We start from the raw sequence: 16873 nt of genomic DNA, 5'->3' as shown, positions 1-16873 counted from the left end.
TAACTGTTCATTATTCTTTCTCACATTGCATTGTCATCCCTAAATTTTGTAACTGTGCCCTGCCAGAGTGTTGCCTTAAGCAAAGTACTACTGGAAAAGAGTAAATGCTGGTGGGCATTTTGAATATGAAAATTGGATGATATTTTGCTTTTCGATGCTGTGCTAATTTTGATACTCTTTTAAAATAATTTTTTATACTCTTTTTGAAAAGACGTATACATATATTTTGAAAATAGCAAAATCTAAGAACCCCCAATTTTTATTTTTATTTCACTTAGTATTTGAATATTCTAGTCATTATCTCTACGCACAGATATTTTTACAACATTGCAATTACAGTTTCTACACATTTTCTGCTTTTAAAACAGTGTGTCATAAACATTTTTCAGCTTTCTAATCTTTGAAAATTGGTACTTTTGTTTGAAATGGAAATTTTGTTTTATTTTGCTTTGACCGCACCGCACGGCTTGTGGGATCTTAGTTCCCCGACCAGGGATCGAACCCCAGCCCTCAGTGAAAGCATGGAATCCTAACCACTGGACCACCAGGTAATTCCCTGGAAATGTATTTGTATTATAAAAGTGATACACATTTTTCTAAGAAAATGTAGATGTGTATAAAAATAGAGTAAAACAATATCCTAACTCGTTTTCCAGAAATTTTAGTTATTTTTCAGTAGTTAGAACCGAAGAGAAAAATACATGGTACATGGAAGTGTCTTTGGAGCCTAAGTACTTTGGCATGAAATCTGTGATGTGTTTGCATTAGAACATAGTTCCACACAAGTACGGTTGCTAGAAGTATCGGAAGTTTCTTGTTTTAACTCTTGCTTATATTTCTGGTTATAGAGGAGTAATGAGATTTCACCTCATGCTGTCTCCCCCCTCCCTTCCCCAGATTTTCTCAAAATAAAATCTTAATTCTAGATTTGTAAAAGGCCAGTAAATGTTTACTGTGGTTTCATAAGATCAAGTCTGGCTTTTTGAGTAGTAGTATAATTTTTGGATCAGTTAAGCTATTATCAGTAGGTCGTGATTACTTCTTGTATTCAGGAATGATGTGAGGATAGAAGAAGTGTAACCATCATTTAGAAATGAAGGGTTTGAGAATGGGATTTAAAACAAGGTGGCCTCATGCTTGGTGCCTGTTATGTAGAAGCAATATCAGCTGCAGGAACTTCCTGTCTGTCAGGCCTTTGGGTGTGTCATTCATATGCTCACCCTTGAGAAAGAGTAGATGTCCTGCTACTCACATCACAACATGGGAGGAGAAGACAGTTGCTACGGAGATTGGGAAACAGCATTCCTGAGTCATTGGCTGTTTCCAAATGAATGAACAACACCCCTTATTTCTTAGCTTCTCTAAGCTAAGGCAGTGAAGAGAGAGGCCTGATAAGAAAGTAAAGGACAAGTATCAGTATTTAGAGCTTGAGAAGTATGTCAAAACTTTGGAAAAGTAGGTTAACGTTACTTATCGTTTTCTATATATGTATTTGAAAGTTTTATTAGAACCTTTGGATGTTTGAAAGGGAGGAAGCTTTGCTTACTCTGCCCTCTCACCAGATGACAGAATGTGTGTGCACCTCCTTCCTGACAGCAAAGGAGAGGGGCGTGTCTGCCACACCATGTGGTACTTGATAGGAAACTAGGACTTCTAGAATCTGAGCACTTTCTCTAGTGGCAACTTGTTTTCCCAGCCCTTGAGTGCTTTGTAGTGCAGGGGGCTGGCAGTTTGTTTGCATGGACATAGAGGAAGAATGCAATGTTCCCAGCCTGGTTTCCACCTGTTCTGCTGAGCTGGAATAGTGAAACCTGAGTGGACTGTCTTTCTTCCTCTAGGCTATCAGCTATCTAGGATGCGGGCTCTGCCAGTCCCAGGCTTCAGGATGAGCTAAGCTGGAGGCAAAAAGTTGCTTTCTCCTTTTCCCCAAGAGACTTGCCTTCTTGGACTATTAGAGAACTGTTCGAACGTAGTGGACCTGTCTCTCAGAGGATTGAATTCTAATATTAAGATAGTTTTTTCCCCTCATTTTAATTATAGTCGGGAAATGTGGTTTTTTGGAAAGCAGACTCTAAACAGTTTTAGACAGTCGTGAGGGAAATTGAGTTTGTTGCTTTGAATTTATAAGCAAATTGCTTCAAGTTTATAATTATTGAAACAGGGAATGGAGTACAGTTACCTAATAATGTTCTTTACATGGCCTTTAAAGAAAAAATATTTATTTTTGGCTGCGTCGGGTCTTAGTTGCAGCACACGGATCTTTCGTTGCAGCAGGCGGGCTTCTCTCTAGTTGTGGCGCACGGGCTCCAGAGCATGTGGGCTCTGTAGTTGCAGCACACGGGCTCTGTAGTTGTGGCGTACGGGCTTAGTTGCCCCACGGCATGTGGGATCTTAGTTCCCCAACCAGGGATCGAACCCACGTCCCCTGCTTTGGAAGGCAGATTCTTAACCACTGGGCCAGCAGGGAAGTCCCCTATATGGCATTTCTAACTTGTGCTTCACTTGGGCCACTGCCTGGAATCTTTCTGGACTCCCTGGGTTGTATCAGGAAAAAAATACTGATTCTGGAAGGCAGGGGTAGATTGAAAGACGTCTTTTAATTAGGAATAAAAGATCTTGGACTCTCCTCTACTGTGTTTCCTTTGTTGTCTCTTGTATGAGTTGTCACAAATTTAACTCTCCAATACTGACTGTAGCTGTGGGGCTGCTGCGGCAGTGTGGAGCTAAGTGGATGGATGAGCTGCTAGAGTCTTACTTGCTCCTTTACCACTTTTTCCTTAGCAGTCATGGAGAACATGAGTGTGCCATCTCCATTTCTGGGGGTTTCTAGATAATTTTCAGTTTTCTTTCCCTTAAGCGCATTTAACTTTATAATGGTAAATTAGCTTTAGAGTTCATATTTTTCAATTTCTAGTCATTTTGTGCTCTTCTTTTAGACTTCCTTTCCTCTGATACACCTTTTTTCTATGATTTTCTTTTTTGAAGTGGGTACTCCAGTTCTACACAACTCCTGTTGAGGCTGTTGGCACTAGTAAGTAGTGATGTCAGAATCTAGTTTGTTTCTCTGTAAATGGTATATGAGGTATTGACTCATTCCATGCCATCCTTGGGCCATTATTTTAAAATGGAAGGGAAAGTTTCCTACATTTGAAGGTATCCATTATTTCCTTCTCTCTAGTTCTAATTGACTTCTCTATAAGGAGTGGGAATTGAAGGGAGTTTCATTGGTTCCATCATCATATATTATTTACCTTTTACAAAACACTTTGCAAAGCAAAGTGCTTTACGTCTATTTTATTATTCTTCACACAAGCCCTGTGAGACAACATAGTCCTAAAGATAGGAAGGCTGAAACTGTGGTGGATAAAAAGAAGAGCTTGGGACTTCCCTAGTGGTCCAGTGGTTAAGAATCTGCCTGCCAATGCAGGGGACACGGGTTCGATCCCTGGTCCGGGAAGATCCCACATGCCACAGGGCAACTTAGTCAGTGCGCCACAACTACTGAGCCCGCGCTCTAGAGCCCACGAGCCACAACTACTGAGCCCACACGCCTAGAGCCCGTGCTCCGCAACAAGAGAAGCCACCGCAGTAAGAAGCCTGTGCACTGCAACAAGGAGTAGCCCCGGCGCGCAGCAACGAAGACCCAGCACAACCCCCCCCAAAAAAGCTTACCCTGCCTTTACTGTCCTTTAGTGGAAATGTAGCAAATCTTGTGGCAAAGCTGGAATAGGGCTTGTTGGTAACTGAATTCACATCCATGTTATGACCCTCTGTTGCTGCACTGTCCTAAGGAAACTGAATGTCAGTCCTGTGCTAGAATAAAAAAATGAATCAGAGCCAGACCCTGCTCTTTGTTCTCTTTGATTCTGAATGACAGGTACCTTACCTGTTCTTTCCTGGGTAGGTATATTAGGACTTGAAAGGAAACTGTTGTTGGCTGCAGTGAGACTTATTTCCCATTTTACCCATAGGTAGCCTGTGTCTTTACTGAAGGCTTATTGCTTTTCAAAGGTGGTGGAAGACTCCCTAGGTGACATGTGTCCCATAATTGGATATTTTCCCCAAGGACAACTAACAAATATGTCATGTGGGCTGAAGCACCACTCAGGGTGCCCTGGCCTCATTCATAGGGAAAGACACTATTCTTGAAGGTTTGGTCTGAGCTGTCTATAACAATCGTACTGTACTGTCATAAACCTTAACTTGAAACTTTTCTTTAGCTTGTTCAATTTGCATAAAGTAATGAATAAGTGAATATACTGTGTTTAGGATGATGTTCTTAAACCTAGAGTGATGATAATTTTTAAAATATTTATTAAATATTGGACATGTCAAATGAACAAAGCATGGGTTCCTGCCCCCAAGCAACTTACAATCTGGTCCACAGAAACAGCTACAATAACGGTCTGAAGAAGGATCTGATATAAAATATTTAGAGCCTGACTTGGCTGAGTCCTTTAGATCTTTTTGTGAAATGATTGGCTATGGCTAAGTATACAATTTACAGATGAGGAATAACTTTTTCCTTATGCCATGTTGTAGGAGTACCGTCTCAACTAGTACACGTGTATATTTTACAAGAAGTTTTTCTGTAGTAATAAGAGCACAATTGCTTTTATAGAATGCTCTCTCACTCCATTTTATGATCTTAGTGGTCCCAAGAAGTGTGTGTCTGGTTTTGTTTTGTTTTTTAATAAATAGGGGAACTGAAGCATGAAGAATTAATGTGATTTGCTCAGAATCATACTTGCAGTTGTTTAGCATGCCATAAGTAAAAATTAGGACTCATGATCTTTTTCCTTTAGCTAAAGTTCTAGATAAATTTTGTCAGTTTGCTTAATGTATTAGTTGCCTACTTTTACATGATAAACTCAACAGCTTAAAATAAAACCCACTTATTAGCTCACAGTTCTGTTGGTCAGAAGTCCAGCAAGGATAGTTTGGCTGGATTCTCAGAGTATCACAGGGCTGAAATCAAGGTGTCAGCTGGGCCTTTTCTCATCTGTAGGTGCTGGAGGAAAACCTTCCAAGCGCATTCAAGTTGGAAGAATTCAGCCTCTTGCAGGTGTAGCACTGAGGTCCCTGTTTCTTTGCTGGCTCTCAGCTCCTAGATGCTGCCTGTAATCCCTGCCATTTGGCTTCTTTTATGCTCAAGACAGAAATGGCATGTTGGATCCTTGTGTTTCTGACTTCTTACTCTAGATTTAAAGGGCTTGTGTGATTGGTTCAGACCCCCATGGATAATTTCCCCTTCTTAAAGTCAGTTGTGCTAAATAATATAACCTAATCACAAGAGTGATATCCTATAATATTTACAGTCCTGGTGATTATACAGCGTATGTACGTCAGGCTGGGAATCTTGGGGGACGTCCTAGAATTCTACCTACCACACTAAATATTTCCCTCACTCTGAATTAACCCATGAGCAAGTGTGGATGTCAGAAGAGGGAGAGGTGGGAATTGAGTATATTGAGGCAGTGAATTGCATTGTGATTATAGGTGTTATGAGAAAAACCTGGGCCTCCTAGAATCATCAGAGCAGGGGCCAAGTGGCATTCACCTGTGGTGTTCTCCCTTAGCCAAGAGCTCAGATGTAGTTGTCCCCTATAAGTTAGCCTGAACAAAATCTTTAGAAAGTACTGAAATATGGGCTTGCTCTTATAGGTTTATATTACCCGTATGCTAGCCACATGGTTCATGAGATAAAAGTCCATGATTAACTGTTCCTGTGAAGCACATTGGTAGGAATTAGAAACACTTTTTGCTATGTAAAGTACTCTGTGATCAGAGTAATGTTTAATCATATTCTTTTATTAGATCTCTCCTAACCTCTCTTCTGCTAAGGACACTACCTAATTACCTTTTGTTAGGCTACATGAGTATCCTGTTCCAAGAGACTGTCCTTAATTGTCTGAGAACTCTATGCCCTTTTTGTGACTAGATGGAAAAGTTAAAGATTCAGGGAATTGGGTAGAAGTGAATCTATGCCTTGGACGAACTTTCTTATATCCTTGAATTTATAATAAGACCAATTCTGTGACTAGGCAAACAGAGGGAACCTCTGTCCAAAAAGACTGCCAAGTTTAGTCCCATCGGCCCACTTTTAAAAAGCTGAAGTGCTAATAGATGCAGCCACCACCACCGCCACCACAAATCCAGCTATGGAAAAGGAGTTTTAGATTTCATTTGCATTTATTATGATACTAATTGATCAGAGTATGTTTCAGACTCATTAGGTCATAAATTTATTTTAATTAGCTTGGCCTCATAGGGCATACCTTGGGATCTTGACTTTAATTTTTGGTTTCTTAGAGAAACCAAACTGTAAAGTGTCTAGGAAGTTTCTTATTTCCTGTAGATGGTAACCAAAAGATTTATCTTACCACATATTACATTAGGATGTGGTGACTGAATCAGAGCTTTGAATTACACTCTGGAAGGAGAGCGAAGGGACAGCTTTTCATTTTTATGTTGATTGATGGTCTTAATGCAGAGCAGTGCCCAGCCAAGTATATTTATTCTGATGCTATTACTTTTGATGCAGTGTACCTTTGAGCAATTTGTGTTAATTTAAGTAAGATTTGATAATACTGAGAATCTTTTAGAGGACATGAATGTTATTTTAATAAATGCAGTTTTGTTAAGCTCTTTTCCTGTACCAGCTAATGACCTTCAGAAATTCATTTACCCATCTAATTCTATTGAATAAAAAATTCCTATAGAATAAATGTTTTTCTGCCCCTTTAAAAAATATTTTATGCTTCTATCTATAATTGTTTGCATATAACTGAAAGATTATTATAAAAATTGAGTAACAAGCAAAAATCTAGACTATGTTTAAATGACGACATTGCGGCCATGAGGAGGAGGCTCCCAAGAGAAAATAAACAGTACTATGTTGGAGTCATAGTCTGACTTTAGATTCTCTGTGTGTTTACAAGGGCTCCTTCTGAGGGTATCTGTGGGTTAAGCCATGAGGAATGTAGGGGACCGCCACAAAGATCCTGGAATCTTTGTCCTAGGGATTTCCTTTACCTCTTAAATGTGTTAGATCTCCTGTCTCCTGTATTTCAGGTCTTTCACTTTCTTGGTTTGCTCCCTCATTTTGGTGGAGCATATCCTACAATTGCTTCCTAAGGTGCATGGGGATAAATTTTTTGAAAGCTTCAATGTCTGAAAATATCTATTTTGAACTCACATTTGATGAGTAATTTGGTTGGGTATAGAATTCTAAGTTAGAAGTTTGGTTTTTTTTTCAGATTTTAAAAAGGCCTTTTTTCATTGTTTAGCTTTTTGTATGTAGTTTAAAAAATTCAAAGCTTCTCTGATTCCTTTGTATATGACCAGTTTTCCTCCCTTCTTCCCCGCCCCCAATTCCCCCAGCCGAACTGCATGGCATGCAGGATCTTAGTTCCCTGGCCAGGGATTGAACCTGCTCCCCCAGCAGTGAAATTGCGGAGTCTTAACCACTGGACTGCCAGGGAAGTACCCCTTCTTTCAAACTGTAGAATTTTCTTTGTTTTCCCGGTGTTTTGGAATTTCACCATGATATGCCTTTGTGTGGTGATCTGTTTCTGTCTTTTGTGATGGGAACTTATCTTTCAGTACTGGGAAATTTTTTAAAAAATTGACCTATAGTTGATTTACAATGTTGTTAGTTTCTGCTATACCCCAAAGTGATTCAGATATACATATGTATACATTCTTTTTTATATTCTTTTCCTTTGTGGTTAATCACAGGATTTTTTTTTTTTTTTTTTTGGCTGTGTGGGGTCTTTGTTGCTGCACGCAGGCTTTCTCTAATTGTGGTGAGCGGGGGCTACTCTTCCTTGCAGTGCACAGGCTTCTCTTGGCGGTGGCTTCTCTTGTTGCGGAGCATGGGCTCTAGGTGCATGGGCTTCAGTAGTTGTGGCACATGGGCTCAGTAGTTGTGGCTCGCGGGCTCTAGAGTGCAGACTCAGTCGTTGTGGTGCATAGGCTTAGTTGCTCCACGGCATGTGGGATCTTCCCAGACCAGGGCTTGAACCCGTGTCCCCTGAATTGGCAGGCGGATTCTTGACCACTGCGCCACCAGGGAAGTCCCTATCACAGGATATTGAATATAGTTCCCTGTGCTATGTGGTAAGACCTTGTTGTTTATCCATTTTATATGTAATAGTTTGCATCTGCTAACCCCAGCCTCCCAATCCATCGCTCCCGCACCCCCCTCCTTGGCAACCACAAGTCTGTTCCCTATGTCTATGAGTTTGTTTCTATTTCATAGATAGGTTCATTTGTGCCATATTTTATTTATTTATTTTTATTTTTTTAATTAAAAAAATTATTATTTTATTTATTTATTTTTGGCTGCGCCGGGTCTTCGTTGCTGCGCGCGGGCTTTCTCTAGTTGCGGCGAGTGGGGGCTACTCTTCGTTGCAGTGCACGGGCTTCTCATTGCGGTGGCTTCTCTTGTTGCGGAGCACGGTCTCTAGGCGCTTGGGCTCAGTAGTTGTGGCTCGTGGGCTCTAGAGTGCAGGCTCAGTAGTTGTGGCGCACGGGCTTAGTTGCTCCGCGGCATGCAGGATCTTCCCGGACCAGGGATCGAACCTGTGTCCCCTGCATTGGCAGGAGGATTCCTAACCACTGCACCACCAGGGAAGCCCTGTGCCATATTTTAGATGCCACATATAAGTGATATCATATGGTATTTGTCTTTCTCTTTCTGACTTACTTCACTTAGTATGATAATCTCTAAGTACATCCATGTTGCTGCAAATGGCATTATTTCATTCTTTCTTATGGCTGCGTAGTATTCCATTGTATATATGAACCACATCTTCTTTATCCACTCATCTGTTGATGGACATTTAGGTTGTTTCCATGGCTATTGTGAATAGTGCTGCTATGAACATAGGGTTGCATGTATCTTTTTAAATTATAGTTTTTTTTCTGGATATATGCCCAGGAGTGGGATTGCTGGATCATATGGCAACTCTATTTTTAGTCTTTTGAGGAACCTCCATACTGTTTTCCAGAGTGGCTGCACCAGCTTACATTCAGTACTGGGAAATATTCTTGAATTATTTCTTTGATAGCTTCCTCCTCTGTTCTCCTGTTATTTGGATATTGGACCTCCCAAACTGATCTAATTTCCTTATCTTTACTCTCTTATTTTTCCATCTCTGTCTTTTTGCTCTAATTTTGGGAGATATCCTCAAATTCTTATCTTCCAGCCCTTCTATTGAGTTTTCTCTTGAGTTTCTGTTCTTATGTGTTCAATTTCTCAGGGTTCTTTTTCCTCTGAATGTTTCTTTTTAAAATGGCATTATAGGGACTTCCCTGGTGGTCCAGTGGTTAAGACTCCGCACTTCCACTGCAGGGGGCGTGGGTTTGATCCCTGGTCGGAGAACTAAGATTCCGCATGCCGCACAGCGTGGCCAAAACTTTAAAAAAACAATTTAAAAAAATGGCATTATAGGGACTTTCCTGGTGGCGTGGTGGTTAAGAATCCGCCTGCCAATGCAGGGGACATGGGTTTGAGCCCTGGTCCAGGAAGATCCCACATGCCGCGGAGCAACTAAGGCCGTGCGTCACAACTACTGAGCCTGCGCTCCGGAGCCTGCGAGCCACAGCTACTGAGGCCCGCGCGCCTAGAGCCCGTGCTCCGCAACGAGAGAGCAGTGAGAGGCCTGTGCACCACAACGAAGAGTAGCCCCCGCTCGCCACAACTAGAGAAAGCCCACGTGCAGCAACGAAGTCCCAATGCAGCCAAAAATGAACAAATAAATAAATTAAAAAAAAAAAAAAGGCATTATGTTCTCCCTTGTGGATATTAATTTTTTTTCCTAATCTTTCTTTTTCTTGCATAGTCTCTGTATAATGAGTTGCTTTTTCCGCCTCTCTTATTACGATTTTTCCTCATGTGTTTGATAATCCTTGGTTGTCTGTTAATGTTTAAAAATGAGGGGCTAAAAAACTCATTGGAAACTCTGGATGCATGGGTAAGGTTTGTTAGCTGTGCAGTTTATTGTAGGCTAGCCCTGTCCAATAGAAATATAATGTGAATCACATATGTAATTTTAGATTTTCTAGTAGCCACAGAAAAAGAAAGAAAAAAGTGAAAAGAAACATGTGAAATTAACTTTAATAATAAAATTTTTAATCCAGTATATCTAAAACATTATTTTAACATGTAATAGATATAACAATTATTAATGTGATGTTTTACCTTCTGTTTTTTATATGAAGTTATTGAACTCCAGTTTTTATTTTACATTTATAGCACATCTCAATTTGGATGCTAAATTTTCATGAAGGTACTTGATGTGTATTTAGATTTGAAAAAATTTACAAGTGAAAGGTAGATTCACATACCTAGCATGTTCCAAACATATTGATACTTAAGTTTAACAATAACAGTAAAATATTAGCTTTTAATTTTAAATTTTGATAAAATTAAATAAAATGAAAAATTCCTTTTTCAGTTGCACTAGGCACATTAGAAGTGCTTAATAGTTACCTGTGTCTGGTAGCTACCATATTGGATGGCACGGTTCATCTGCTTGGACTATGTCAGTAGCTTAATGTTGTTTTTCAGTTCCCCAGAGAAGGCTCTTCCAACCTTCTGCCTCAAGGATAAGGGTTTTGGGGTGCTGGGGTCCTGAGAAACTAGAAGGGGGAAGGTGCTGGGTGTCTCAGCTTATAGTATGCATAGATTAACTTACTCTTCTTTTTGGTATAGGATCTCTGTCCACAACTGTGCCTGGCATCCCCTGATCCAGAGATCTGTGTTTTACCCTCTTCTAAGAATAAATTTCCAGACTTCTGCTGGAGTAAGGGAGGGTAGTCTCCCGATGGCATGGGGGGAGGGGTGTTGGGGGGTAACGGAGGATCTACTGGTCCAACTGCTTCTTAAACAGCTTTCAAACCAATCTTATTTTTGGGCCTCCCCCTCCCTCCAACTGCCCATTTCTATAGGTACCTGGTGCTGCTAATTCCTGAGCCTGTTGGGATCCTTAAGTACAATTTGGATTGGTCATTAGCTTTTCCTACGGCAGGTTTAGGACTCAGTTTTCTTAGGTCTGTTGGGTCTTAGTCCCAGCTTCAAAAGTTGATTGAATTATGCTTTTCTTGTTCTTCCCAACCTTGTAGGCTCCTTCCCTCTATCATTTTTTTCTTTCTAAAAATTCCTTTTCTGTAGATGTAGAAGGGTTTCAAAAAGCGGGGAAATTTGATTCAGTCTACCGTCTTTTATCTGGAAGTTCCTATTAATCTGTATTCATGAGCAGATTTTGATATGCTAAAAAATTTCATTCCGTATTTATGCTTCCTTCAGTATCTATATTTGTAGTTAAAGGTTTTAGTATAGTTTTAGTGGAAGACTCAGTAGGAGGGACAGGACGATGAATTATTTAGTGAAGATAATTAAGGGTTTATAGTTTGGGAGCAGAAAATAATTGATAGCAAACAAGGAGAAAGGTGAGTGTAGAAGCATTTAGAAAGAAGTAGGTGGGATCATTAGAGACTATGTTAAAAAGCTTGAACCTCTGGGGCATAAGGCATAAATATAGCTCCAGTAGCATTTATCTTCAAGGTCTCCACTATTTTTAGTCCTTCTTACTTTTCATGAGCTAGGAACCTCTTGTTGCATATCTCAGAGAATCCACAAAACAGTTAATGATACAGTTAAAAAAAAAAAAAAACTTAACAAAGCCGTTTGTAAACTGTATGTTCAAGATCTGTAAGGAAAGCACACATAGTATTAAATAAGTAAATTAATACACCCTCAGTATACTGTAGCAGCAGGTTCCATTTCAGTAATGGAATTGAGCTTGCTGTTTGGGTGTTCTTTTGGGTTCTGAAACAGAATTTTGCCTGTAGTACTGTGGTTCACTTTGCTGGTAGATGCTGCCCTCTGTTGGAGTAGTTGAGGAAATGCATGGATCATTTTTGCTGTCCTTACTCAAATTGAGCACTAAAGCATGGATAATTTTTTTAAGGAATAAATCTGTTTCTAATGATGCACCAAGGAAAGCAAGGGAGACTGGTTTCTTCCTTCTTAAGAAAAGAGATGTTTACTTTTGTTTGTAAAGGCAACAGTTAGTGGGCATTAAATGGGAACAAGACAAGAATCTGGGGAATGCGAAGATTTAGGGCTTTGGAATCCGGAGACCAGAGTTCCATACCCAGCTTGCCCCTATTCATGTGACCTCAGTGATTTACTCCACCTGTCTGGGCTTCAGTTTCTTCACTAATGCAGTGAAGAGGTGGAATAGATTTGAGGGCTTTTGCAGGGATTGGTATTTTAGGAGAGCAGCCCCAGATTATGGTATTTGTTCATAGGAGATATAATGACTAAGTCTTAGGCTCTACCCTGAAGGAACTTAGTCTGGAAATGGCTAGAGGAAGCAATCAAAAGACAGTTGTAATCCACTTCTAGCGCTGTGAGACAGGCAAGTACCTATTTCTGTATACACACAAGGAGAGGTACCCACCCAATTAGGAGGTATCATCCTGTAGGGCCTGTTGGAGCTAGCCTTAAAGCACAATCTAGTCTGAGGGAAGCAGCAGCCTAGAGAAAGTCTGGGGTTGTGAGACAGCAAGATCTATTTGTGGACCTGCAACTAGTTAGGATGCCCAGAAGATAGAGTTTGAAATGGAGGGTTTGTTGAGAGATGAGTCAAGGGAGAGAAGCCATAAGTGTCATATGCCATGCTAAGGAATTTGGATCTTAACCTGAGGGCAGCAGGGAACTATTGCAGGGTTTTAAATGGGAAATAACATGGACAGCTTGGCATTTTAGAATGATTACTCTTGGATATAGTATATAGAATGGATTTTGTGTTGGGCAGACGGGATTGAAGGCAAGGAGATCAGTTAGGAGGTTATTACAGTAAATCAAACAGGAGATCATAGTGGCGTGAACTTCAATAATGGGGATGGAGGGAAGAGAAATAAGAGTCTGCAGACAGAAAGAACAAGTTGCTGGTTTGTTGTTCTTTAACTTAACCTGCAGCTGAGATTGATTCATTAGACCCAGGTTCTGTTACCTACGTTATATCCATCCCAGAATTGTTTGGGTTGTTGCTTGGTTCTGAGGGAACATTTTGAGTCTGGAGGACAAGGTTCTGGAAGCACTTGCTCTAGGAGCAAATAAGTTTAACCTTGGCAATGGCAACCTAACTATAAACATTCATCCTTTTTGTGGCTTGTTTCACCTCTGTGTGTCAGGTGACTTAGGGTGGTGACAAAAGGAACTGTGAGTCTCCTTGGGTGTTGCTGTCTCTGCTTCATCATCCTTCTGCCTTTGCTGCCCTTCTGCCTTTACTTTGTGTAAACAGCACACACAAAGTAACTTTAGATTCCATTGACACTGAGCAAGGATCATATGGTTTCGGGTGAGTGATTAGCATTCCATCAGTAGAAGGTTGACCTCCTCTGGACCGTGGAGGGCAAAGTTAAGATTGACAGTTCACACTGGATTTAACTGAACTCTGACATGGCGCACATGAACATAAAGACATAGATTTTTCTCGTCTGTGAAAAGGTTGGTAAAGTAGTTTTGTGACAGTGTCAGAAATAGTTTTTCATTAGTTGAGGAAGGTTCATCAAGAGGCATTTACTATACTCTTCTAAGGACATTAGCAAAAATAGATATGGTTTAAAACTAAGTATTAGAATGAAGAATTCCTGCTTTCCTATACCTGCTTGTTCAGATTTTTGGGGGTAAAGTGTAGCACATATACAGAAGAGAATATAAAACATACAGAATAATTATAAACTGAACATCCATGTAACCATCATCCATATCAAGAAATAGAATATTATTGTAAGCACCCCTGAAGCCCCCTGTCCCCTTCTGCAGTCATTACTCTTCCACCCACTTCAGGTAACCACTGTTTTGCCATATGTGGTAATCATTCCCTTTATAACTGTACATCCTAAATAATATAATTTAGTCTTGCATGTTTTTAATCTCAATGTAAAAAAAATAGTACATTCACTTTTATGTTTGTGAGTAGCTGTAAGTTCATTCACTTTCTTTGTGTAATTGTTTTCCACTCTACCATTATACGAGTTTATCCATTCTATTCTTGATAGCTATTTGGATTGTTCTCTGTTTTATTGATAGATATTACAGTGTTGCTGTGAACATTCTTGTTATACACAACCTGCTACATATGTGCAAGTTTCTGAAGGGTAGATTTATAGGAACTGATATGTTGAATTGTAATATATCTGCATATTTTAACTTTACTAGATCATGCCATACTGTTTTCCAAAGTGGCCATAGCAATTTACATTCACACCAACAGTGTGGGAGAGCTCCCGCTGCTCTGTGACTAGACAGACACACATGAAAATTTTTGCCAGTCTTGAGTGTGAAATGATATCTCGTTGTGGTTTTAGTTTGCATTTCCTTGTTTACTAATGCAGTTGAACACATTTCATAGGTTTATTGGTCATCCCATTTAGAGTTTTTTCAGTTCTCCACCTTTTTTTCCCCAAAGGGTTATTATATTTTAGTGACCTTAAAACTCCTGCCCCTTACCTAAGGGAATGTGCTAAGGAATAGTCTGGCAGAAATCTAGCATGTGGGAAGGAGCCTAGATGCTTTCAACTTATTTTCTCCTCTTTTTTTCCCCAACCCATCTGGTATTTGGGAGGTTTCCTGGCATTTCACTGATCCCTCTTCCCTTTCTTCTCCCTCGTTTTTCCTGTTCGTAGACTCTGAAGCGGCTCATGGCAGATGAGGTAAGGAAATTTTGTTCAGCATGTGCATGGCTCGTTTCCTACACTATGATATTTACCAGTTGCAATAACTGACTTTTATAACTTATAAACGTGATATTGGTTCTATTCTCAGATCATCCCAAAGCTTTTTCCTAACTCTTTGCTCTGTTTGACCCATTGCATGCATTTCCCTGGCACATTCACTGGCTTCCAAGGTTAGGCATGTTCTTTAAACTCCAAGCTGACTTGCTGTCTGGATGCCACTCGTATCATTTGAAGCCCCAGAATGCTTGCAGATATTTACTGTTATTTTCAATCAGGTAGTGCCGATAAGCTGCAGCTTATCGGTAGCTCTTTTTGAATCGAACACTTGTCCTTGCAGTTTAGGGAGTGGTTCATGAGCATTTGGTTGACAGAGAGATGACATATATACCCCTGAAGTAGATTATATTCTTTGCAAAGGGGATTTTTTGGAGAATATGTACTGAACTTTTTGCTGCTTACATAACACAAGTGCTATGGAGTGTACAGAAGAAAGAAAAAGGAATGGTTCCTGGTTTTAAGGCATTTCCTTGTTTCTTGTATATGACTTATATCTATTAAAATCTATGGTCGCACTTACCTCTTGAAGGGAGAGATCCTCTGAGGGCCTGGCCATATTTATTATTGGATAGCTAGAGGGAAACAAAAGGCATTTTACTGAGCACTCTGCACATGAGGTGCTTTCAGTTCTGTGCTGCTAGAGGGCTTAGAAATGGCAGGGGAGCTAACGAACAAAGTTTTCTCTTTGTAGAGAGTTTCCAGTTCTTAACACTTCATTCCTCTTATCTTTGGATGAAGGTGAGAGTACAGAGTCAGTGTAGTAAATTAGGTCCAAGGAAGACTGGTTTCTCTTTTTCACGTCAGAAGAGCCTTGAACTGGCCACAAACCAGAGGAACCATGTACGTATAAGAGGTTAGAGGCTATTTGATGTGTGCTTTGTTGTGTAAATGAAAATGGATCACTGCTAATACTTTTTTTTCTTTCTCAGCTGGAGAGATTTACCAGCATGAGAATTAAGAAGGAGAAAGAAAAGCCTAATTCTGCTCAGAGAAATTCTTCTGCATCATATGGGGATGATCCCACAGCACAGTCATTGCAGGATGTTTCAGATGAGCAAGTTCTAGTACTCTTTGAACAGATGCTGGTAAGTTTCCCACCCCAAAGCATTGCTTCTTCTTGAAAATGCTTGTACAAGCATGATGGGCCCTTTTTTGTGTACAGTCCCCCTTAACTATCCTTTAATTACAAAAAATTCCAGGCTTAACAGAGAACTTCTTAATAGCAGTCCCATTAATGAAGGGACTACATACACAAGCGGCAGTCCGTAAGATTGGAATCTATGAATTAGGCTCGGAAATATCTGATCACTGACCACCTTGTTAATGTCCTTCAGCCCAGCAACACTTTTAGCCACAAAGACATAAAATGAGTGGGCCAGCTCTTGTGGTAGTGTGATGACCACCTTTGGGTTAGCCAGAGTAGATGAAGTTTTAAAACATTCACAACAAAATCTATACAAAGAAGAAGCTGAGTGACTTCCCTGGTGGCGCAGGGAATCCGCCTGCCAATGCAGGGAACACGGATTCGATCCCTGGTCCGGAAAGATCCCACATGCTGCCAAGAAACTAAGCCCATGCGCCACAACTACTGAGCCTGCGCTCTAGAGCCCGTGAGCCACAACTACTGAGCCCGCATGCCACAACTACTGAAGCCCGTGTGCCTAGAGCCCGTGCTCCGCGACAAGAGAAGCCACCGCAATGAGAAGCTGCGCACCGCATCGAAGAATAGCTGCCGCTCGCCACAACTAGAGAAAGCCCGCGCGCAGCAATGAAGACCCAACGCGGCCAAAAATAAATAAATAAAAGGAAGGGAGGGAGGGAAAGAAGAAGCTGAGGAATGGAAAGGCATTGTTTGCCTGAGATCTACTTAGTGGTGAATCTGGAAAGAGAATTCTGATGTTACAATAACTAGAAGACCTTTAAAGATTGGGGCTGAGGTCAGTTCAATAATGAGCTGTGCATGGATGTGACTGACTTTGCTGTCTTCAGTGAGGACCATTGAGTGGGGAGGACACTGAGTGAATGTCCACTAGTGCTAAGTCTTGGAAAGTTTTGAGTA

At 40.5% G+C, this 16873-nt stretch overlaps 1 protein-coding gene across 1 annotated transcript in view; it reads left to right on the top strand.

Annotated features, from left to right (window-relative positions):
* LOC137759618 (protein diaphanous homolog 1-like) overlaps positions 1 to 16873 on the top strand; it is a 42073-nt gene that overhangs the window by 12165 nt on the left and 13035 nt on the right. The window contains 3 exon segments of the mRNA XM_068536064.1: positions 14707 to 14733; positions 15553 to 15654; positions 15744 to 15899. Of these exon segments, the coding sequence (XP_068392165.1) occupies positions 14707 to 14733; positions 15553 to 15654; positions 15744 to 15899 (285 nt within the window).

Source organism: Eschrichtius robustus, chromosome 2 (assembly GCF_028021215.1).
Source record: "Eschrichtius robustus isolate mEscRob2 chromosome 2, mEscRob2.pri, whole genome shotgun sequence".
In the NCBI taxonomy this organism is placed as follows: Eukaryota; Metazoa; Chordata; class Mammalia; order Artiodactyla; family Eschrichtiidae; genus Eschrichtius; species Eschrichtius robustus.
This window is presented reverse-complemented; position numbering and strand designations above follow the sequence as displayed.